The sequence below is a fragment of the Scomber japonicus genome, chromosome 23 (assembly GCF_027409825.1).
Source record: "Scomber japonicus isolate fScoJap1 chromosome 23, fScoJap1.pri, whole genome shotgun sequence".
In the NCBI taxonomy this organism is placed as follows: domain Eukaryota; kingdom Metazoa; phylum Chordata; class Actinopteri; order Scombriformes; family Scombridae; genus Scomber; species Scomber japonicus.
The window spans coordinates 1,618,940-1,644,772 of NC_070600.1; the positions used below are offsets into that span (position 1 = coordinate 1,618,940).

The following is a 25,833-nucleotide window of genomic DNA, read 5'->3' on the forward strand; positions in this document are numbered from 1 at the left end:
GTATGAGTAGAAATGCAACAGTAACAGTGAAAATGTGTCACTTAGAAAAAGAGCAGCAAGCTGAGATGCTACAACATTTCCTTGGACTTAGATCTAGAGTGGCCATCCACCCAGTTTGAGGTTGGACAGTCTGGTTTTTACCAGTACAGCCTTAAGCCTTACGCTATTTTGTCCTCATGTTAAGATCATCCTTATTTTATACTTTATCTAATGGTATGTGTCAGTATACATAGGCATTTTAGCATCTCAACCAGCAGGAATTCTGCGAGTGTGGTAGTGGAGGCACATTGTGACAAGGCGGTTATCTCTGCCAGCATCCTGAAGTATTGGCAACACCTGACTAGCTACTTTCAGAGATGAATTGAGGTGGAATGCGCTAAGATTTTGTGGAACTGCTTTGGAGAGGCCTGCATTGAACTTTCTCTTCCTCAGTCACATTCTAAAAGTGTTCTTAGACTGCATTGAAGCACTTGACGCCAAATAATTTGGTTAAGGTTATGACTGAACTAAAAAAGGAAACTTGAGAAAATTAAAAGGGCAATTTATTTTGGCTTAGCTGTGAACAATAAACACAAGCAGCTAACCTCTGATAGGGCAAAGATATGCAAGGTAGATTTGATTGTCTCTCTAAAAGAGACAAGAGATACATGAGTGAAAAGTATGAACTGTCAAAGCCTGGCCTAACAACTGCTGTGTCTTACTGACAATACAGTGATACAGTCCAGGTCGGCAGCATGAGAGACACTGATATGAATGGACTCTGTGTGGCATGGTGAAAGTATTCCCAGCTCTGCAGAAATGGAAGGTTGCCACGGTGAGGAGCTATATCTGAAACTGCTTCCCAAAGCAAATGTCCCACATGTGTATCCAAGGAAGGTCAGTGCCCACTTCCTCCATTCCATGTAGGGATGCACATACAGAACGATGACCTCGGCGTGGAGAAACAAGAGAAATCATCTAGATGTGGAGAGTGTGAAAGCAGAGCTGCAGATTTGTGTCAATTTCACATTTGAGTGCACTGACATGTTCTGGAAATTCCTTGCAGACGACAAACTCTCAGAAGCAGCCAGGAAAGGGCAAAAGTATCGCAAGAAGAGATTCAACTATTTGGTGAGCGCACTAGAGTCTAATTATGTGTTACAGGTTTGGGATCCTGGCTTCAAGTGTCTTTCTTTAAAATAAACAAACACCGACTACAGGAAATAGATTGAATTGGAACAGTCATCTCTTGTAACAGTAATAAAGTTGTTTCATTAAATGACTTGTCTGAGCAGCAACCACAAATGAGCTAATTACACCAAACACCGGAAATTTGAATATAATATTACATGATGTTAATTCGTCGAGCGTGATGTTTGAAAGGTTTGAACTATAAATACTAATCACTTCAGATTCTCCACTCATAATAGACTCCATTACTACTGCTGTCAGGCTGCAGCTAGTCAACAATGCATGATACAGCTTGTTGAGGGATACCAGATCATCAGACCAGGTTTGTCTCATGTCCCTGCTTTAATTCTTTATCATAATAATGGACCTTTATTTTGCAGAAAACAGAGTTAAAATGTTAAGGTTGTTTGAGATCAGAAAAAATGTTGGTGGCTATACATCCAAGGTTGGATCAGTACCCCCATGCCCCCAGGGCCCCCCAGATTTTATTTAGTTCCAACCTTCTTCTTCTTTATTTTTTCCTTTTCAGAAAGGTCACTACCCTGCTGGGCTTTCGGTTAGCACTGGCGATACCACTTCCCATATTGGATGGTCATTTTCCCCACACACTCAGTGATACAAACTACCCACAGTGCAGTGTGGCCTGCTAACCAATCATCAGTTGCCCATCTGTGATGATTGGTTAATAAAACAGTCAATCATGAGACTGAACTTTCTTGGAAATGACTATTACTTTTATTCTGATTGGATAACATCGCTGTTGGGTGGAAACCTTGTAACTCCATGTTTTGTTTTGGACATACCAGACTTTTTTTCTCTCCTCATTGAGGGCTCCTTTCTGCTCGAGGGCCCCTGGGCTCTTGCCTAAATTGCCCGTATGGTAGCTCCAGCCATGCATACACTCATGTGTAGCTTCATGGATTCAGTTTCCTTCACTTTAATTCTGCACTGATTGACCCTAGAACAGTACATACTGAGACTTCAAACGTAAGCCTTGTTTGTGCTTTCCAAACAAATATTCATGAATATATTAATGTTTATAAATGAAGTCAGACCTGTGGACATGACAACCTCATTTCTCCATATTTGCTCTTGCTGAGTCATTTTTATCTGAAAGTCAGACAGTCACATCATCAACAACACTGAATGTTGTGACTGTGATTCACATCATTAGTTTGTTTGTCTGCAGCACAGTTTGATTACAACAGTCTCACTGACCTGAGTGAGGGACTCCACTGCTATTCATCTGAATTACACATGGCAGGTGTGAAAACGCCATCAGAATACAAATACAGCACTATAAGAAACTATATAGCTCACATACTTCAACATGTTGAGAGTGTGAGAGGATGCTTATTATGCATTCTCCAACTGTGACAAGTCTTTAGCAGAATTTATATAAATCATATGACCATAAACAAAGTGAAAGAACACTTAAACAACATGCTCATATGTACTGCAATATTGTGCTGCTGTATCAGCCTCCACTCTTTTGCTTTCAGGGATTTGTTTCCATTTAGCCACAAGAGCATTAATGAGAAAGATAAGACTTTACCCAAAACAGCTGCAGCAACTTATACACATACTGTTCTCTATATACTGCAGCATTAACATTACCCTTCACTGGAACTACAAGGCAGAGCCCAAAGGAGGGATGGGTATGATCTGAAATACTTCAATAGTGATAGGCCACTTTGAATTTCATAGATATCTGATCAAAAAATATGCAAACAAGATTACAAATCTGACTAGACTTTTAATGCTAGCTTTTGCTTAAACATGTAGAGCTACAGATAAGCATGGGCTCTGACATATATGAATATTACAGTATCTGTTGTCCACAGTTGTTTTATACTGTAGTTCATTAAATGTGAAGGCAGCAGGACTGATATGTTGATAAGTGTCAAAGCGCAGTGTCGTTACGCGTAGCCATGTTAACCTTCATTAAAGCATCTGTAAGCACACAAACACCTGTACACACACCAGGCTGGTTGGTTACGACCAGATGTCAGATTAGCAGCTCATCAGCCTCTTTTCCAACTTTCTGTATAACAAAAGTAGCATATCATGTTTTGTCCTTGTTGAGTAACATTAATTACAAGGTGACATACATTAGAATTATTGCTGAAATAGTGTCGGACCAATATCTTCTTTCTTTCTTTTATTTCTATGATTATTATAGTAACTAAGTGTCTGTCTTTGGTTGCAGATTTATGATGTGTGTTCATGTCATGATGCTCTGAAACATCCACACATTCCCTGTTGATATCATGTCTTACTGTGATTGACAGTGATGTGACTGGCTGAGAGAGTATTTATTAATCACCAAGGGTTAGTATATATGTATATATGTATATTTAACCACGTTATATCTTCTGCTCCTCCTCTCATTTTCTTAGATTTTGAATATTAAGTTCATTATAAATATATTGGATAAGGGATTAAAATGATTTGGGTTTGATAAAATGCTACTGAAGCCATCATTAGCTACAGTCATCAGTTAGTAACAAAAAGCCCAGCCCAAGGCTAAACCATGAAAAACAACTCAACACTGAAGTGCACCAAAGTATATGGACTGCTATGGCCACATACTTATAGCCCTATGGTGTATTTTCCATCAGTAAGACCTTATTCTCTCTGCAGGTTTGCTTTATGTGGCAGCTCATCCAGACAAAGCACTAAGGACCTCGGGGACTCGCCATCTCTCTCACTCTGTCAGACAGATAAACACAGCGGAGGGAGAAAAAAACACAACAGTCAAGATGGAGACAGAGCAAGGAAAAGAGGTCGAGATGGAGAGAGAGAAAGAAGAGAGAAAGAGAGAGAGATGTAGAGAGAGTGGGAGGATGGAGGAGGATGTGTGAAAGAGAGAGTCTGAGCCAGTGGAAGCACATTGTTCCCGTCTCACACATTCAGGCCTCACCTACAGCTGACACTCCCTGCAGCCAGGTCCTTTCACAACTTATCATCCTCCCAACAACTACTCCCCCACCGCCAGGAATTTTCTGCCAAATCTAATAATTACTTTGCAGACCTTGGTGACTATTGCTTTATTGGAGCATATTCACATATACAGTCTCCAGTGACTGTGACCCCGAGTCAAAATTGTCAATTTAATCATAATTAATAATGGCACTACTGCACTATTTCAATCCTGTGAGTCAAAGTCATTAAAATGGCTCCAAGAACTCCTGGACTATATTGTCTGGAGGAAGTAATCAACTTTGGACAGGCCTCAGTAACTCATTAATATACCACCTCCAGAAGAAAAAGGGAGGGAAGGGTGACTTTGTCTACAGGAAATTTGTTTCTTCAGACTTGTGGGTAAGTATATGCAATTCTGCCTGTTTGATATAAAGACTGGGTCTATTTCTGTTCATTGTACATACTGTACTGTAATTCCAATGGTCAAACTTATTTATTCATTCTTGTAGTCTAATCTAATCTAATACATGTTGATACTGTACATGTGACTGTGTCATATAACATCCATGTAGGCTCAATATATTCAAGAAGGCATGTGTGAAATGGATTATATTTGATGAAATGGAAATTAGTTATGAAATCATTCAAGGTTAAGGTATGTGGAAAAGTCTCTGAGCATGCTCAACGTGATTCTCATTATATGTGTTGTTCCTGTATTGTTTAAGGGGCCACATTGTGCACCTTTCTATTTTTATATATTCTCGGGCTTTACTAAATTTGCTTTGCCTAGTCTAGTTTCCAGTAGGGGTGGGTAAAAATATTGATTCAATGTATTGCAATATATTTTCTCCCAATTCAATATCGATTCATTAAATCCTCTGAATCGATTCCAGCCCCTGGCCAGTGGGGGCGCTGTGAGCAACACCTTTGTGTGATTTGCGGTGTACGGACTGAGGCCGCACACTAAAGAATTGAAATAGAATCGAATCGTGAGGTTCTTAACAATACCCAGCCCTAATTTCTAGTAAGGAAGTTCGAGACAAAATTAAGGAGGTGGGAACTTTACAGGAACATCCTCTCACTCTGTCCTGTTGCGTCTGCACTACAGAGTAGGACCTTGATAGGATCCACTGGACTCTGGAGGTGATGTAATCATTCTGGAACAGTTTCTATCATTGCGTTATTCTGCTGGGTTTTAAAAATAGCACTTATTTTGGCGCTTTCTGTTGATGTCACATCCCATTTTGAGTATACCCAATCAGCATCAAGCAAACCTCAAGCCCCACCCAGGAATTTTTCGGGGCTGCACAGAGTACAAACCCTGAGGCAGGGGCTCGTACTGCCTCCATAATAGTTCTGGGACATTGTCCTTCAGAGGCAGTTCCTGCTATAAAGACACGCAGCAACAGTCACAATCAATCAATCAATCAATCAATCTTTATTTGTATAGCGTCAAATCACAACAAAGTCATCTCAAGGCACTTTACACATAGAGGAGGTCTAAACCGTACTGGTCAGGTTTAATTTTAAAGAGACCCAACATTCCCACATGAGCAAGCACTCGGCGACAATGGCAAGAAAAAACTCCCTTTCAACAGGAAGAAACCTTAGACAGAACCAGACTCAAAGTGGGCGGCCATCTGGGGGTTGGGGTTGAGAGGAGAGAAAGGAAGAATAGGAGAGAGAAGCCCATTGAAAATCAACAATGAAGCTAGAAGGTCCAGGAGGTCACAGCCCCGTAAAATTACCCAGAAGCTCCAGCAGTGGAAATTGACCTTCTTACAGTTAAAAAACCGTCAACTCTGGAGGTAGAGCGGGACGTCCACTAATCAGAAGATCATCAGTTCGATTCCCAGCTCCTCCAGTCCACATGTCGATGTGTCCTTGAACAAATTACTTAACCCCAAATTGCTCGCGATGGCTGTGTGTGACTGTGTGTGACTGTGTGTGAATGTGTGTGAATGGGTGAATGTGAAAGTGTAGTGTAAAAGCACTTTGGGTGGTTGAAGGACTAGAAACACAATATATAAGTAGAGTCCGAAATAAGAGAGTACACAATGCAATCAACACATGGGCAAACCTTAGCAACCACCTTAGCAACCAAGGCTATGGAAAGAATTACCATTTATAGGAATATGACGAGCCGATTTCAGCAAGGTAGAAAAATTGTAGCAATCATAGCATTCAGGGCAGGTTGAAGCCCTGACTTTCAACTTGGAGAGAACATTTCCACATATGTTTATCTCAAGTTTTGGAACTTTGATTATGTTTAACATCCAACATTAGAAATGTACGATTTTGGATGTTTTGCTGATATTTTCCAACTCATTTTGGCTGATTACCAATGCTGATACAGATATGCACATATCTTTTTCCACTTGTCTGATGAGACTATTATGCATTCAATCACAGGTTGTACTAAGTATAATCAAGAAACAGAGTTCAGGAGTTCAGCATTAAAATTTTAATGAATCTGCCAAGTGGGTGGAGCAGTAGAGTTTATTAGACAGACAAGATTTTTGAGTAGGATTTAATCTCTAATCTCACCCCGGAGCAGAAGATGGTAGTAATGTACCTAACATGCTGGTTGCCAACTGCCGGTATAAAAGTATTTTCAAACAGAGTGGTACATCCTGTCAGCTGAGGGTTAGGGTTCTATCAGCATAGCAGCTACTGAAGATCCTGGTGATTCCTCCACAGGTTCCCCTTTACACAGTTCCCCAACAGACAGTTGCTGCTACACCAGGACCATCAGTACAAACCATGAGGACGAGAAGGAAAGCCAAGACAAGAGTCTTCCTTCTACCAGTCTTCTTACCAAGGAGGACTGGGGCCTTCTATGTCCAGGCCCCTCAGTTATGGAACTTGCTGCCTGAGTATCTCAGTTTCATCTTTTAAATCTCTTCTTAAAACTCATTTTTATGAAAAGGCCTTCTTATAGTTTTACTGACTGTATTTTTCATACTTTTTGTGTTTTTGGTTTCATGGTTTGTGACCATTGTTTTTTATGATTTGATGTTTTATAATCTTAATTGCCTGCCCTGTACATCATCACATTATCATCACAAATAGCATACTATGTCCACTTTCAGGTTATTGTTGTACATTGCACTTGTAAACATGGGTAGACCTCGAGTCATTTTGTGTGGATAGTTCCGGTTCTCAAAGTGAAGGTTTATGCTGTAGTTGTTGCAGTTTGTTGGCCTACTCAGTGTCAAATGCTCTTTATGAATACAATCCATCTGCCACTGTTACAGAGGAAAATGGGAACATTTAGATAATGTAACTAATCACAGCTTCAATAAGGGAAATTAAACAACTCGCAACAACAAAGCACTAACGACAAATGCGTCTGATTTGAGTGATCAAGAGAACAAGGCATCAGCAGGTTGGTTTGGCTCCTTACATCGATAGCCTGACATCATATGGGAGAAACCAAGCGCTTGGGAATGCCTCAAGCCAAGGAACCAATCACCATCCCGGTGTGTCAGGCTCCAATTTCCATGCATATGCACCAACACCTGGCACACCGTATGAGCTCAGGTTTGGAAAAAAAATTATCCAAGACATGTGGTTCCAACAGTTACATGACAAATAAAAGAAGAAAGACAGATTTTAAAAGGCAAGTGACTAAATAATTTAAATCTAGATCATCTCTCTGCTCTGTTATATTACAAAGAACCAGGTCTGATCTGTGTGTGTGTGTGTGTGTGTGTGTGTGTGTGCGGTCCACAGAAAGGACACAGAACAGACCTTTGGAGAGCATTAGAAAGCCGCACACACATAGCTGTTGTGTTCACCGTTGTGGTCGACATATATGCCAATGCATCATTTTGTCAGTCTGCAGTTATTAAATCCTAACTGCTTACCTTGAAAGCCACCGACTGACAGGTAAAGCCAGGTGAGTGCCGGGATGAAGAGCAGGGCGAGGGAGGCCGCCAGGAACTTCCTGCGCCCGCGACACATTCCAAGCATCCTCTGGACCGAAGCAAATGGAAAGAGAGGTAAAGTGACCTCTATGTGGGTAGCAGCTGTTGTCCAGGCTGATTCATGGCACTGGAAGAGAAGAGAGAAAGAGAGAGAGAGAGAGAGAGAGAGAGAGAGAGAGAGAGAGAGAGAGAGAGAGAGAGAGAGAGAGAGAGAGAGAGAGAGAGAGAGAGAGAGAGAGAGAGAGAGAGAGAGAGAGAGAGAGAGAGAGAGAGAGAGAGAGAGAGAGAGAGAGAGAGAGAGAGAGAAATCTGGGTTAGAGGGGAGGCAGACATTTTACATCCTGTATAGACACAAAATTACAGCTGAGCACACTGATTCAGTTGTTGCTATGAACAACAGAGAGCCATAAATCTGTGAGGCATACTTAAAGTTCTACAGGACTTAATTATGATTCATTCTAGCTTTAATAAGACAATGATAAAACCATGCAGCCAGTGCAGTTTTGAATCAAGTGTACTTAGTTTGTACACTTTTTTTTTTTTACAGGTCTTACTGCAGTACTGTTCTGAGTCTATTCTATGTAAGGACACTAGATGGCAACATAACGAAGAAAGGAAAATATTGTTAAATATTAAATTCAAAAGAAGTGACGCAAATTTGGAGGACATACTGTATATCACAATTGGTGACATTTGAATAATATGTACATAGGTCAGTGAGGCTTTTTTGTGTCCATGTGGTTTAGTCAAATTTACAAGGGGTTAAAATGTGAAAATAAAAATCTTTTTTTGTGGACCCAGCATCATTTCTTCTTTTAATCCATTTTGATGAACTAGTTTGGCATGATCTTACATTATAGCTTTTATATTAAATAAAGCTAATGGAATACATTTGTTCTAAATATTACATTTCATCTGGAGAATCATGGAGATCAGGAAACATTTACATGTTTTAAATGAAGTCATTATTAGTATAAGTCCACTTAACCACTTAACATACGCCCCTATTTTTTATGCTGTTAGCCTAAACGACATGCCCAAGTTGTGAGCAGCACAGATCCCACATAATTTGAGACTCAGAGAAGTGTCTGGTATCATTGGAAAGGAAACACTCTCAGGATTCTTGTAAAAGTGTCTGTGTGATTCTGTGACTTACTGACAAAGAGTGGCAGAGGTTACAATGATGGGGTTGTTTACTCGCCCATAGGTTTGCCTTTACAATGACATGTGTACAGACATTCAGGGACGTCTCAGTGGGATATAGACACAATGAGGCCACAGCCGCAGGTCTTGGCTTCATGCAGTCCAAATTTGGAGTCAAAAGACCAAAAGATGAATTTTTCAGAGTTATTTTTCAACAGGTATGTCCATGCGTTTTCCTCAGGTCCTTTTTGGAGACTCCAAATGGACGCTTGGTTACCATGGTTACCAAAGCTGTATAACCACAATCAAACACCTATAACTTCACATCCCCTTTGCCTACAATCAAAATCTTGGTCTCTAATGAAAGCTGACACCATATTATTATTATTATTATTATTATTATTATTATTATTATTATTATTATTATTACATATAACCATATATTTTTGTTTGGCCATATCTATCTATCTATCTATCTATCTATCTATCTGTTTATTTTGGTATAAGTCATATGTCAAGTCGAAGAAGAACCAACCGTGTACCAAAATGCCGTGTGCGTAATGATATATGGTTCAACTCTTTTACGCACAGGGCGCACGCCGGTTACGCTTGGAGTTTGTTTATGGACAGTCAAACCTGATAGCTTAGTGTCATACACCGTTGGAAACCTCAGACTATTGGCTAAAAGGTTATCAACTTCATTTCACTGAATATTTCCATTGGCTAGAACAGCAGTCAATCAAAGCCATGTCGTCATTGTTGTCGGTCACATGTCCTCATTGGCTTTGGAGACATGTACTGCCTAATCCTAAGCACTGATTGGCTTGTGTGTGGTGTCGTCAGAAGCAGAAGAGGCTCACGGTCGTAAACATCTAGTCACGTGTACTCTGAGATGGACGTGCAGGTCAGGAAATGACGTAAACGGACCGTATATGGTTTGTTATTTGTGTTATTACGTTACGTGTTGGACTAAATACATGTTGACATATTGAGGAAAGTATTTCGGTTTTATGGAAACGGATTTCATATTTCACAAGAATGGATACTTGGTGAGCTGTACAGAAAGTCCTGAGTCATAAGATGATCGTTGTGGATAAACGGAAGACTTTGAAGGTATGTAGCATTATAGCTGTTAGCTTACTTTAGCTGAGTGGCTAGCCGAGCTAATCGCTAATACTATTACAGCTGTGAGCAACCATATAAGTTGTGAGTGGTCTTGAATGAATCAGGACAATCTAAGCTTTCCAACAATGTACGGCATGAATATATATGTTTAAGGGTTGGTGTTTAAAACATTCAGAAGAACGTGTCGCTACCTCTTAACATCCGTCCCGTCCCGTAGACGGAACAGCGTACGTTAAGAGGTTAAATACACTGTAGCTGATACAATATTTAATATTTATCATTCTGTTGTGGTTACACCATTTGACATTTTCAGGAGCATTCAGTCTTACTTTTGGTAAAAAATGGTGCAAATGTCATTTAAATGATATAAAACCAACAAAAATACTAAATGTACATTTTAACAAACCTGATGCTGCTTTTAAAACATTTTTAACATATTTTGGAATTGCTCATCTTGCTGACCCTTATTTTTTCACTGACATATTTAATTTAGTATGGACATTGTGAAGCACATATTGGATTTGCATCTATAGTGTGATAGTTACAATAATCATTTCAAGACTTAAAGAGTTTAACCTTTTTTTAACCTGCCAACCAACTTTGAAGATGCATTCAGCTCTTAAATGTTGCATAAATCAGGCAGTCACATACTAATCTGACTTTGATGACCTACACTAATTTTGTCAATTTCCAGCATGATGCGGGGCAGAGAGTATAGAAGTCTCATTATATGATATTAGTGGAAATCCTCTTTCCGTTACAACCACATTTGTCCAATTACCCGGTTGACCTCAGTCGATTTTTAATCTTCACCAGAGACTGCCCAGGGATGAAACATAATACCTCTGGCTGGCACTGTGGAAGCTGGCACATACACAAGCCAGGATGCCAATTATCATAGTGTCACCCAGTAAACTGCAGTATAGAGGGAGGCAGATTTCTAGCACTCTTCCCAGCGCTTACTCAATCTCTGAGGTTTTTTATTATTGTGGCGAGGCCAATGTGAAGAAGGCAGAGTGAGACGGGGTTAAATGAGGCTAGAAGAGATTAAACAAGTCTCTCAAGTATGACAACCACAGCTTTGATACCCTGTCTATGACTCATTTAAGTGGCTCCTTAGCCTTTGACCCTTGTGTGATATTAGCTCTCCACTGGATACCGTGATTTACATTGCAAATGCTTCGCGGAAGACATTTATTACCATATTCAAGTAAGGTGTCAGACCACACAGTAAGCAGATCTAGTCATGCAGGAGCTCAGACTGCCTGGCTGCTTCACTTTATTCAGAAAAAAATTAAATATCATAGTTCTTCTATTATAATTGTGTCCATGATTGTTATCAGTATTGATCTTCACTGACAGCAGCAGCCACCGCTTTAAAAAAGCAGGGCAACAACACACAGACACAGACAGATTTTTAACAACATTAACAGTACTGTGGCAAAACTATCGGAAATCAAAGGTGCCCTAACTAGATTTTTCCAGGCTTTCAATTGTATGGTCTTCATCAAGTCAATTTCAAGTCAAGTTAATCATATCCCAAATCACAGATTGTATCAAATCTACGATGGTAAGTAGTAAGAAACAGAAATATTAGGCATATAGACTACAAACAACAAAATACCACCAAGACATTTAACCTTCATCTGGCTTTTAACAGTAGTCCAGTTTCACAAAATGATTAATTTCAACAGCAATGCATTTAAAATGTCTTTAACATTCATTTGTTGCATTTTGACTTGCTGCAGTAGCTGGTGTCACATGGTGTTCAGGAATACACTGATTAATTTTCCTTTTTTTTTAAATTATATAATTAAAACCCATTTAGTTCATTTTCACATATCTATTGTGTTGTCAATACTTGGCAGGATGACGGACATTATAATTATAAACTGAAAGTGTCTGCTCTGTCTGTGAGTAGAGCAGAGAGAGTGAGTAAAGAAAGAACGCTTCAGAGTTGACCTTATATTAATGATTGTTAACACTGTGCTACTACAGAGAAAAACAAAACTACTTCAGAGTGAGATGTCTGTCCTCCCTCCTGCTCTCTGCTGTAAACACACGTAGCTGTAAGGGAGCAGCTGCTCTTATTTCTCTCCCTGGGTCTTGGTGCTTGTTTCCAGTACAGCTCTCTTACTCTGCTCTCTGTGTGTGTGTGTCTCTGTGGATGATCCCAGTTCTGGTTCTAAGCTGTGCTCATCTGTGTGCACCTCAGCCAGGTAACAAACCGCTGTTGTCATAACTTTAATAATTGGTTTTATTCTTAAATTAACAGATTGATGGATATTGCAGAGATGAAGTGAACATTAAAGAAGAACATTGTGCATTTAATCATCATTACAGTTTTATGTAAAAATAGACTTTTCTCAAGCTAAGATTGCAAAACTGAATGATATGGTTAACCATGTACCCATATTAGTTGTGTATTTTCAATTTATCCTCTGAAGGTTTGTAGATTGTCCAGTTTTTCCTAATCATTAAGCTTCAGTCATACAATCCTAGAGCCAACCTTCTGAAAGAAAACATCCTTTATTTGTTACTCCTCCATTTTACTCCTTGGTCAAACTTTACTGCACCATAAAAGCTCCAATCCTCCCTAAAACTCACAAACACTTGTGAGGACGAGACGAGCGACCAATCACATTCAGTCTCTCTAATCTGTCCTATACAAAAAGTAATGTGATATCCATACCCTCTCCTCAAATTTATCGTCATTGCTGGAGATGTCAATGGAAAGCCTTCCCTCATGGCTCAACAGTAAGTTAATAGAAAATAGAATTTTATATCCACAGCTCAATAGTAAATTGCTGTGTGTTGACACTAAAAGTGATGAGCGATGATTACGGGAGCAGTGGTTTATTGGTTGAAAAAGGCCATGGGGAAACATGCTGAGAGAGTGTGATTGAATTGTTCTCAGAAGGAGGGCACTGCAGTGAAGCAGGGTGAGGCTCACAAAGGCTACACGTATACAGGTTAGAAATAGAAACGCCTCTGACAGAGCTGCTATGAAAAATAAAAAGAAGACATCTCAAACACAGACCTGTAATGGATAAAGCTATGAACACAACTCCAGCTCAGTTTAATACAACTTGTCAAGTCAAATTCTAAACTACAATGTAGACTGAAAACTACCAGTTGTTTGCTGTATTTCAATTATGTACAAAGCTTTTACAAAACTGCATTCTTCAATCCCTCACAGGAATAGGTGAAGAATAAAGTCAGTTTGACCAAATTACTAAATACATATTTTCTCTCTTCTGTCTGCAGATAGTTTAGCTTTTATTTGTCCAGGTTTTTAAGATAGATGTCTCTTAGATTTCTGTCTCCAGGACCAATACAGTGGACGTGAACAGAATTTCATTTGTGGTTTTCAGACACCAAAGAAGTCTCTATATGAGAACTGTTGACGGTGTTTTGTGTGGATAGAACATTGTTCCTGCAAAGACTGTCCTGTCAAAAAGAAAAGTAAATGCTCAAATCCCTAATATGACCTATTTTAAGTGTATGTTTAACTGACAAGCAGCCATGGCTGTGTGAGTTCTAACTCATGCTCAAATATCAGGCTGAGCTCTTTAGACTTTGACATATAAGACCAAAGTTAATGTTGATTTATGTAAACCATGATCATGATTATCTCCTTAACTTTTTCATCCAAACCACCATCTTTTTCTTACAGCAAAGTCAAGTTAGTTGCCTATACATAAGCAAGCCTTCACCATGAATCTCAGCTCTCTTCTCATTCTTCACACAACACAATGAAAGTCTATGAGGACAGACTGTGTAAAAGGTGTGCACCATTATGTTCTTTTTCTACTATCCATCACATCAAGATTACTCACTTGTGTTGAAGGAGGAATGGCAGTCAGGAGAGGGCTGAGTGTGTCTAATCAGAACGGGTAGAAACTTTTGGCATGTGCCTTTAACCTTGAGACCAGTGGTCCAATTGGAAATGTTCTCATCTTCCAGACTTAAAAGTGATTTTGTCATCTTGTGACAAGACACTGAAAATATAATACTGTTGCCTGATCTCACAAAAACATTCAGTGAGGAAATAAATACAGTAGGTGCTAATAAAAGAAAGCTTGAATATTAGAATATTTAAATATTCAGTCCAGTAAAAACATGAAGCTTCACTTTACAGACAAACAATCAAACAAACGAGTGATACACAGACCTTGAATCTGCTTTACGGTACGGTTTTATTTGGGGGGGGGGGGGGGGGGGCATCGCAGATATTCAAAATAAATGAATATGAGGATGATGTTTATGAATATGTTTAAGACAACAAAGTTAAAGAATGGGAGTATTATATGTAGGCCCAGACAATCAATCATAATTATTATTGGCTCACAGTACAGTCAACTTTGCTATTCTTTCTCTCAAAGCAGAAATAATGTGTGGATGAAAGGAAGAAAGGATCGCAGCAGTACTGTACTAACAAGACTGTACAGAAATAGAAGCAGTCAGGTACTGAGAGTTGGCACTAAATGCTGATCACAGACGGTCAAAAGGAGACAGAACGTAGCTTCACCCTGCAGACACCGAGCAGAGTATAAAGCCATGTATGTCAAAGCATTCCTCTTCAAATTATAGAAGAAATGAGTCCAATAAAAGATGATGAAGAAGAGATTCATTCCTCTTTGTATTGTTTTGTTTGGGACTTTCATTATCTACCACAAGCTTTGAGAGAATGATCTGAAAAGGGCAGTTTAAAATATATCCATGTGATGTCATGATGCAGATCAGCCACAGAGGTTTAAACACACCAGGCAATGAGGCTGATGATGAAGTTTCCTTTAACTCCCTACTACTAAATTATGAGTTGTGACAGTCAAAAAAAATTAAATAATGAACTCATTTGTAGTTACAGAGAGATTATATAACTTTCGCTGTGCGAGAGTTGAATTCCCTTTATCTTTCTATGATTCTCTTGAACTAATTACTAGAAGAGACATCATGAGAGGAGACAAGACATCGTTTTGTTGCAGTCAAATTCAAACTCAGACTGCTTGAAACAGCTTTCAGTGCAGCTTATTCTGCTGGAGCTGAATCACTGACAGCTTCCCTGGAAGAAGCCGACTGTCACACTGATGCCTAAACTAAAAAACCATGAAGAGGATATATGGACCATTCTGGTCAGCCATCGTTGAAACTTTCTCTACTATTTGTGGTATGGCAATATATCCAGATTGAGTTATGACGTTATTTGGAGTAGTTACTGGAGAGTTGGTACTTACAGGTGCACAGTGTGATGCCTTAGCCTTTCAGTCATTATTGGCCCGACGGTTAGTGTTGATTGACTGGATATCTACAATATCTAAACCAATATCGCACACTAAGAGGTTGGAAAGTGTCACATCTAAAGCTTGAAAAACATAGATACTCCACTAGGGGATCAGTACAGGTATTCTTGAAAGTCTGGAAGCCGTTCCTCTCTTATTTTGAACAAAATTTGATATCCAAACATTAAGCATTAAGTCTGAGTTCCCTGAACCTCTGTCCCCCAACCCCAGACGGGTCTGGGGTTGTTTGTATGTGGGTTGCGGTATTCTGTAATTGTATGGGTTTATATATCTATTTGTGTCTATTTGTATATTGAAAAAAATGCATTGATTTTGCTTCAAATACGAATAATATTTTCATCCAACAACCATTGTTCTAACACTAAGGAAGATCATAGTTTCTTTGGACTAAATGTAGCTGAACTCAGTCTGTTTGTTTTTTAATTGCATGCCAGCAGACTGTTTGGAAATCATTCATCTTGTATATCAAATTTGAAAAATCATATAACTAGCTCATATCATGAAGACCGAATAGATGAGAAATTCCCCTGGTATAAGAAATCTTTTTTTTTTCTGCTGCAGAGAACAGTGACGTGCCTCCCAATGCTTTATTAAACCTGTCACTTCTGGTTTGCACCCAGATTGCCCTTAACTCTGAACCCACAGGAACGACTCGTAACTCTCTTTTAGAAGTGGTGACACGAGAGGCGGAATGCGCCCTCCACCATCGAGTACGCCCGGACGCCCGAGTGGCTTAGAAAGCAGAGAAGGGGACCCGACTTTACATTAGCTTTCAGATCTGAACAGAACAGGAAGTGGTAAGAGCACATTGAGCGTGACCAAACATGCACGTTACGGCCAAGCAGACGGGCCAGAGCGTAAAGATGAAGAGGTCAAAACAATCTACATTCTCCTGACAGCAGTGGCGGGTGTACTGTGGACTAAATGCCTCATGCCCCACTGACAGAGAGGAGGGAAAATATATTGATTATGTGGTGGGGGGTTGGGTGGGGGATTGCCCTCCATTTCATTAAGTTACCTTAGCTGTACATTCATTAGTATTCTGTTATAGTAGAGAGAGAAGTGAGCTCTGCCATGCAAAGAAGGCTCTACACTACAGTATGTGTGTCATTGGAGCTTTAGAAGCACATAAAGGCATTTGGAGGTGAAAATTCACACAAATCCTCAGCAGCAAGGTGTAGAGCGCGACGTGCACACAGGCTGCTTTTCATGCAAATCAGCTTACCGTGCCGAGGAGGTCTACCTGGGAGCTCTTCCTGATTCAGTAATAAGATTTCACATCACCTCAAACCCAATACAAAAAGACACACTGAGTCATGGTGATTAGTAGTATCATTAAGGAGGAAGCCAAATCTGAGATCCACACTCTACCTACCCTACGGTGCAATGGTTTACCGCCAACTGTGTTATCTCGCAACAAAATTAGCAGCACTTAGAGGATAATTCAGGTATGGTACAACTTGAGTCTAATTTTCATAGTCTTGGAGTTCATTCCTGTCTTTAACATTAAGATGGTATGAAGCAAAGCTTGAGGCTGATTTAAACACTGCAAAGCTTCCTGACTTTCTTATGTTTGTAGGGATGGAATTCCACTTCTCCACTACTTTAACTGAGAAAGCAAATTGACCAAAGGTTGCTTTTTCTGAACTGTGGTACCCAGTGACTCCTAGCCACTGCTGGGGTACTCCAGACATCCTCTAAGAGAGGAATGTCCAAACTATTCAAGAAAAGTTCATGTGGCTTGAGGAGAACACCAGCCTTGACTCATTTAATCAACTCAGTGTGGACATGCTAAGAGGAGAGAGAGTGAGATTTAATTGGATATGGTCATTATTGGATACTCCCCTTGCCTCCCTGCCTGTCTGGGACAATGATTGGCCTAAAGTCACACCCAACCCACCATGGTGGTGTTCCTAATTTTAAACATTAGGCCCATGTCAGAGTAAAATAAACTAGAATGAATAGAGGAAAATATATTTTTTCATGATACTGCAGTAATGGTGGTACATTGACTAGTCCAAGATCTCCATAACCCAATGTTCCCAATCCAAAAGGTACCTGAGAACAGTCAAACCCAACTCCAGTAAAATTAGACCAAATCCAAAATACAGTCGACCAGAACAGACCTTGTGGTAATTCCTAAGGTGTTTCACTTTCTAAATAGACCAGGGGTGTCAAACTCATTTTAGTTCAAGGGCCACATCTAATGCACCCTGTAGGAGATACTGATGAAAAATGTGCCTTCAACTCTGAATCACATTGCAGGTCATGTATCTCAAGTTGGACTTCCATGGGAAGATCAGAAACCTTGACTGTGAATGGCAAGTGAAATTTTAATTACTTTTCTACAATTTCATACTTGGCCAAGTTATCCAGTGGGTTGGACTGGACCAGACCAATGCGTTTTAGCTGAAATGCATTGGTCTGTTAATAAAGTTCTTCTATACTACAAGTGTTTAGACTTTCTTAACACTCCTGATATAGATAGTGGTAGGTGACTGACAGTTGGAGAACTTCCTCGGCTTGGATGGACATGAAACTATCGGGGTTGTATCACTGACAGACACGATGAGCAACTGCATGAGAAAATAGGTCCATTAAATTCCTGTGATAGAAATAATGGATAAAACTACAAAAGCAAGACTCAAGTTATGATTAAGCAGCTTTCTCTTTTAAAATCACTTTTCTCACAGGGTCATTCTCAACCCTTTTCTCGGCTCGATTTGGGATATGCAGGGATTCTGTCACCATGGAGACGAATTATCTAACTTTAAGAGTACACTCAAAAATAAATTGTTTGTTACGCGTTGAACTCTGTGTATCCTCTATGTACACCTTATATCTCAGTAAATGGCCCCCTTTAATTGCCTCGCCAGCATAAACCTCACTCATAGATGTGACAGGCAATTCTCTGAGCCGAGTGGTTGGTTATCACTCAGTGACAACATCTCCCAGCCACACATGGCATTTTAGTTCCCTTTCATATAAAGCAGTACTATACATTTATACAACACTCTAAGATGAACTACTGTTTAGTTGGGAGGGACACGGACCTTTAGTGGCTCAGATGAAGCAATTAATCATGTCCAACTCTAAGCTGGAGGCTACTCAGGAGGAAAAAAATAACATCCAACTGAAACATTCATCTTCATGCTGATTTTTTTTTTATTCCTCATTTCTCTCTGGATGAAAGTTTGTTGTGGTTGTCAAAAGACAAGTAACACTGATAGTTAAGGGAAAGTTACAACTATAGCACTTTCACGTTGATTGTTGGTTTATTAAATGCTGGTCACTGAGAGCAGTAACTTCACATTTCAGGCACAAATGAATCATCATTTTGTCATGTATCAGATGTGATACATGACCGCTATTTACACATCTATCCAAAGCATTGCATTGTCGACTTATTCCAAGGACTCTGCATTTTTCATCCTATTATTGGGATACTTGAGAGAACTACATAATATATAGTGCATACATTTTGTACTATATACATGGCATTTTTCTTAAAGCCCAACAACCAGTACAAACAGTGCTTTGAAACTTTGGTATTTTCCTGACCTGTGCTACTAAGAAAGATGACAGGATCAGTTGATGGAAGCACTCCAAAACAACCGCAACCATAGTAATTATGACAGGAGCAACAGAGGATGAGAGGAGAGGACAGAGGAAATCAGTGACAGAGTGTGTGTATGGAGGGGGATGGTGTGGATGGATGGATCAACAAAACATCACAAAACTCCCCTCAGACACTGAACAATCTGCTCTGCTGCTCTGGAGACTTCAGAGATCTTCATTCTCCCAGACTCAGGTCATAATCTGCTATTAAGCATGTCTTTTGTTTCTAGTTTTAGTCAAATATGTGCAATGTCTGCACTTGTGTATACTGTTTGGTTTAGTTTAGAGCTATCAAATTCTGATCTTATAAATAAGTTTCCAAGAACACTGGTTTTGTGATTTATTGGGACCATCAATGTCCTTTTAAAATTCCAGTCATTAGCTGTGGCTACTATCTCTCACACTTGTCTGGTCTCTTGTATTTGTGGGGACCACAGTAGCTAAATTATACATTACAGATTTAATGACACTAATATGACTCTGTTATTCATAAATGTAATAATGTACAATGTGTGATGCATGGCTTTGAACACAAGCTTTGTTGCTTTCGACCATTCACATCAGTTCTTTGTTACAGATCAGTTCAACCCTGCAGTACTTCAAAAATACATAGATGACATGTGGCATTGAATGAGTTCAGTTTGCTTTCTCCCCTTTATACCAGCTGATGATCACAGGTAATGGACAGACTGAACAAAAGACACCTGTTCAACATTGGAAACATCAGTTGTCTCATCCATCTGAGAGAATGGAGAATATTTTTGACTCATTCATTTAATTGAGAACGACTCTTCTAGGTCAATGGCAACGACCTCCATGATGTCATGCTGAGTCTTATAGGACAACAAAGACGTCTGTGGCGGTTTCTCTTGGGACGTCATGTGTTTGATGCAATCATAATTAGCTCAGACCTGAACACATTCAAGAAAGTTTCCATGCCACATTTTACCTTGTAAGGTACAATGTTATACCATGATTTCTCTTGTTCTTTTTTGGCTTTGCTGTACATGCCTGCACTCCTGAGAGCTTGATCCACTGGTCCCTCTCTGAAGTTGCTCCATCTCACTATCTTTCTTTATGTTCCTTAATTTTTTCAGTGGCCCTTTCCCTAGTCAGGGGGTTCCTTTGTACTCACCCCCTGTGGAATGAGCGCCTCTCTGTCTTGGGACAGCAAAGAACTGGTTGACAAGGCCCAACAGAGCAACAGAAAACCACAAATCTCTCAGAGTAGTCTGTGCTGTTCTTTTGAACATTTGCAGGATCAGATGAATGTTGTCGTGCCAACAGAAGTGAAGTGTCTGAATCCTTTGGCTTCCATTTCATCAAGTTCACTTCCATCTCTAGCCACTCCAGACTACTCCTCTCCTTGATCACTCTTCCTATCATCATCATCATCATCATCATCATCATCATCACCTCTCACCTTGATATCATCATGATCATCAACATCACCATCTCTCTCCTTGATATAATCTTCAACCTCATACTCTCTCTCCCCTGCCATCTTCATCTTCATCATTGTTTCTTTCTCTGGCATCCCTCAACTCTTTAATATCTTCATCCTCACTGTCTATAGTGTATTTTTCCTGCTGGGGCGAATAACAGTGAGAACAGAAAAGAGCAGTGGCGGAATATAACTAGGTACAGTAAGTAGATGCTGATGATATTTAAGTACTGTACTTAAATATGAATACTTTTCCATTTTCCAGTTTATACTTCTACTCCACTAAATCTCAGAGGTAAATATTGTACTTTTTACTCACCATATTTGTCTGACAGTTTTAGTTTCTGCTTATCAGATTTACAACTTTTCATACCCTTCCTGTACAGTGAAAACCACAAATCTCCAAATGTGATGATGTTAAATGTTTGTGATAAATTTTCCCATTTCTTAAGCTAAATAGACTATTTAGCTACCCCTTTGGATTAGCTGGAAAAATGCATCGTCATAAAGCTGAAAACAGGCTGTTTTTTCTGAGCTCATAAAAAATTGACGTTTCTCACAGGATAACAGCGAATATACTCTTATTTTATAGAATATGCTGCAATGCTGTAGATTAAACTCCCCAACATTATATAAAGTAGTACACAGTAGGATACAGTAAAGAATGGATCACATTTTGAAAATGCCTGTACTGGCCCTGATAACGATACTTATGATCAGCTCAGGTCGGTTTTAATTTACTGTGGTATGACTAATACTTCACAATTGTTTATTTTTTGTATTTGTTGTCTTCTGGTTTTAAGAGAGTCAGGTTATGGAGTGCCAGTTGTGAGTCATAAGGATGCAAAAACCACAGCAGGACACCATAACACCTCCACAAGCCTGTCATCTCAAGCCACCTACCAAGCACAATGATAAAGCTTTCGATCGTCATTGTATTTTCAAATTTACATGCTTCTCTAATTTGATATGAGATGTGAGACTGACTGTTCAAAAGCGTGACATTTGAGTGCCACGTTCTTTGTTTGTGTTAATTGCTGAACAGGTCTCCAACCTTTCAAGAGAAGGATGTGGGCGAAACCAGAGATCTTTGCTGTCAAGAAGTACACCATGTCCTTCATCACTTCATGCAGTGTTCCGGAGGGAAAAGTGACTGTGATAAGTGCCTCGAACTGCAGAAAAGTAGCACTTAAAAATAGAAATTGGCCGGTCGTTAAATTCTACATTAGGAAGCGAATCACGGCTCTCGAGGAAGAAGTTTAAAACTATTGTGTTGGAAACCGGCTTGTTGTGTCGCATGTTTACACTGCATGTTTTGTTCATTTAAACGAGATGTTCTCAAATGTACAATGTAGAAACACTCAAGCAGCTCTGCAAAAACTTTAAGTCAAAATACTCAAATTGGTAAAATGATGACTCACAATGGTCAACAAGATGATAAATCTGACTAGATATTTGCTGTCAGCTTTCAATAATTTAAAGTTTTCACTATTTGGTGTTAAGGACATATTCCGGTCAGCATCAAAAAAAGTATTGATGTGGGATCCACAGCTCTAAGAAAATGTGAGATATTACATGTTAGCATTCAATAGATTTAAGCTGCCTCAAAATTCCAATGGTTTTCAGTCAGTCTTATGTTGTTACTTAGTAATTGTTGGGGCTTGTGTTGTGTAAAAATGCTGGCCTTAAAGCTGATACCTTTATTTGTGTAATACTAGGTTTCATGTGGTAGTATTGACATTGTAATAATCACAAACAAGCTCAGACAGCCTGCACAAAGGGACCTATTATCTGAGCAAAGGAGAGTGGAATCAGATCACTAATGAGAGGAACATTCAGCAACTATATCCATGCAGGCCTCACAGCGTACTGACTAACAACATAATACTCTGCCCTACATATTTATTTAATCTTTACCTGTTTTCAGAAATTGAACATAATTGTGGCGTACAATTACTTGACATAACCTAGAATTTGCCAGAAATGAAGCACCAGCAAATATCTTGGCACTCACCTTGAAAGTCGTAAATGTTAAGTGGTTCTCCAAAGTTTAACCTGCACGTGTTAAGTGTTACTTCTGAAGATGGAAAAATCAGATAGTGTGTATATGCTGGCTCAACTAATACCTTATTACTAGACAAGTTTTCAAGTGGTTCCTAGTCAGGTCTGACTGATAATGAGTCACATCTCATTATCAATGCTTCAGTTTACTGTCTGATTTGTTTCAGTGCTGTACAACTTTCAGAAAACAGTCAAAATTGAGCGCAGTTTAATCAATAAGGACTAATTGAGAACATCCCTAGTTAGCACACAGTGATTATATAGAGTTTGATGTAGTTTGACTAGATCAGGCAGTTGTATAAGTGAGAGCCACTGCTCATTAGAAGCTGCATCCTGTGTTTAAGTATCACCCTCCACTCTGACAGTGTTGAAGTCCAAGGGGAAGGCACTGATGACACCAATTCTGTTTTTAGTCCCGTGCCCTAGTTTACTTCCAGTGGTATGTGATTTAAGGTGGATTGGACGGTGAGGGGAATGCAGCACAAGAACTACTGTACCACATACAAAACATGATGCACTAATAACTTTAATCTTGTTTAAGTTCCTCATAAATTCACCAACTAGTGAACTAGACTGGTCTAACCCAAACATGCAGACCTTACTGTGTCTTCTGTCTCATGAAGCCTCTCTAACCCAGTGTCTACACAAACTGTGCAGTGTTAGCAGAGCAGCAGCAGCTTCAGTTCTCTGTGTCTAATCAAGATATGCTGAGGCACAGTACTGAGTGTAGGTCACCTCATTTCACTGTGCTGAACTTACAATTACTGTAGTTACGCAGGAAAAGAAACTGAGTAAAAATACAGTTTGGGTCGGAGTAACAAGTATGCAATGTGCGGCCTGTGTAGATGGCTTTATTGATTGAAATAGACACTGTGTCATCAGTCATCACACTTACAATACTTCAACCTCAGATCACACATGACAAGTTTAAACAGCTCAGATTTGACCACCAAATGTGGTCTGACTGATCTGTTGACATGTTCTCATTCAGATAACACACCCAGACTGAATTTTGATGCCAGGTATAAATGAGGTACACAACATTAAATCTATCATTAAATCATTACACCATTAAATAAAAATACCCACTGTAATATGACAACCAGTACCTGTCCTCCAAATCTTCCCTCTGAAACAACACAGAAACATTTTCTGATCCGACCTCTTTATAGGGATGTGCATTTTTTCATGGGGACTAGTCGGTGGGTATAACCAACGAGTAATGGAATATTTGCTGCATGCCAACATTCACAAGAGCAAAATAGATAATGCGTCAAAAAATAACTTTTATTATTCATAACAAAAAGCTTTAACTGCTCAAACACATTAATTTAAATGATAATCAGCTTTCATTTCTTTACAGAAAAACATTAATTAATAGAAATTCGGTTTTAATGATACATCCCCACCTATCTATCAGCAGGATGACATTATCTGCTACAAATCAGTTTTCTGATCAGATGATGTCATGGTTAAGGTTTTGATTTTAGGCACAGATACAGTTTGGTTAAGGAACAAACATGGTTGGCATTACAATTACTTAAATATTAAAATATTTTAACCTACAAAAGAACATTTAACTATTTCCTCCATTGCTCCTCACACATCATCAGAGCATCCTCTAGATGTCTTTGACACATGTACGATGTCTAACTAACCATGTTGTTTTGGGGCACTTGCTGAAACAACTGACACTGCCTGTTATTGTAGAATTCTTCAGATATAATGTATTTGCTACAACAACAATCCTGAAAAACGATCACAGATGAACCCATGAGCAGAACCTCACAAACACAAATGCCCATAATCCAGTACCTGCTTCAATCTATAACCAATGCAGTATTGTCTGTTGACATTACCATAGTGACGCACACTGAACAGCAATTCACAGTAAATCTGACACACTCAGGGCTTCCAGTAGTGGAAATGGAAGGTTATTCTGCAGAGACAAGCAAAACAACAAATCTCAGTGTGACAGATAAACAACCTTGAATGCCAAAGGACAATTTCGCAAAGTTTTAGGTCTTTCCAACTAAAGGCAGTATGTTCTTTGTCTAGTTCAATCAAAAACAGCCCAGATTTTACAGCCTGAAAGATTGAACTCAACCAGTCAGTGCTGAACAAAGAAAAAAATAGACTTTTATCTTGAACATACAGGATGTCTTGAGTGTTTGATTTCACCTGTTGAAAGCTTCACCTCTACACTGGATGGATGATTTATGATGTGTCTGTATTATAACTGTGGTCACATGCAGCGTTACAAATGTAAGCTCCTACTAAAACTGTTACAGTACATCTATTTCTTATTGTCTCACTGATGCTATTTTTGTTCAACTGTCATGTTCATGTTGTTTCACTCATTAATAAAGAGTGCTGATCACAGTCAGAAGATTTGCAGTGGAGATACTGTATCTTTCTTAGATGTGTATCACTGAAAAGCAGATGAATACTGAACTTCAATTCAATTAGTTTCATGATGTTCTTCTCTCCCTTCATTCTCGAGCAGATCAGAAGCTTCTAGAAGAAAACACAAACAGCCCTGAGCAGACCAATTACAGTGCTGTTGGCTCCAGGTAACGTATCTGTGTATGTCTGTATCTAACACATACTCATATGTGTGACACCAGATACCTTAACAGAATAAAACAAAGGAGGAATAACCAAGAAAAAAAGGAATAATTAACCATGTTTGTCATGAAGCACACTGGAAACAATAGCACTCTTCTTCATTTGATGCATTGTGTTTGACTCAGTTAGCTGGAGGCTGCGTGTTACAACATCTAACAGTCTGTAAATATTCCATTGTTTTATAATAATCAAACAAATTCACAGTTTAGCATCACAAAAAAAAACATCTACTCAAGTAAAGATATATTTTTGGATTAGTAAGAAAATTTAAAATTCTGTGTCCCTGATCTCCTCCGTCAGATAATATCAAGCGACGTCTTACAAAGCAACACAAGTAAACTCCTGTGTGTTTGTAGAGCCTCTCCCCTGCCTCCTCCACTAAACACTAACTGTTTTATCCAGGCAAATACATCCTGTTGGTTTCTCTGTTCTCTCTGGAGACATACAGGCGCTTCATGCTTTGAAAAAAACTAAAACAAATATAAAA

At 39.2% G+C, this 25,833-nt stretch overlaps 1 protein-coding gene across 1 annotated transcript in view; it reads right to left on the minus strand.

Annotated features, from left to right (window-relative positions):
* The window catches only part of LOC128353496 (xylosyl- and glucuronyltransferase LARGE1-like), a 108,272-nt gene that overhangs the window by 63,980 nt on the left and 18,459 nt on the right, over window positions 1–25,833 (minus strand). The window contains exon 3 of the mRNA XM_053314195.1: window positions 7,965–8,151. Coding sequence (XP_053170170.1) covers window positions 7,965–8,070 — 106 coding nt within the window. The 5' untranslated portion in view covers window positions 8,071–8,151. The remainder of the gene's footprint in view (window positions 1–7,964; window positions 8,152–25,833) is intronic.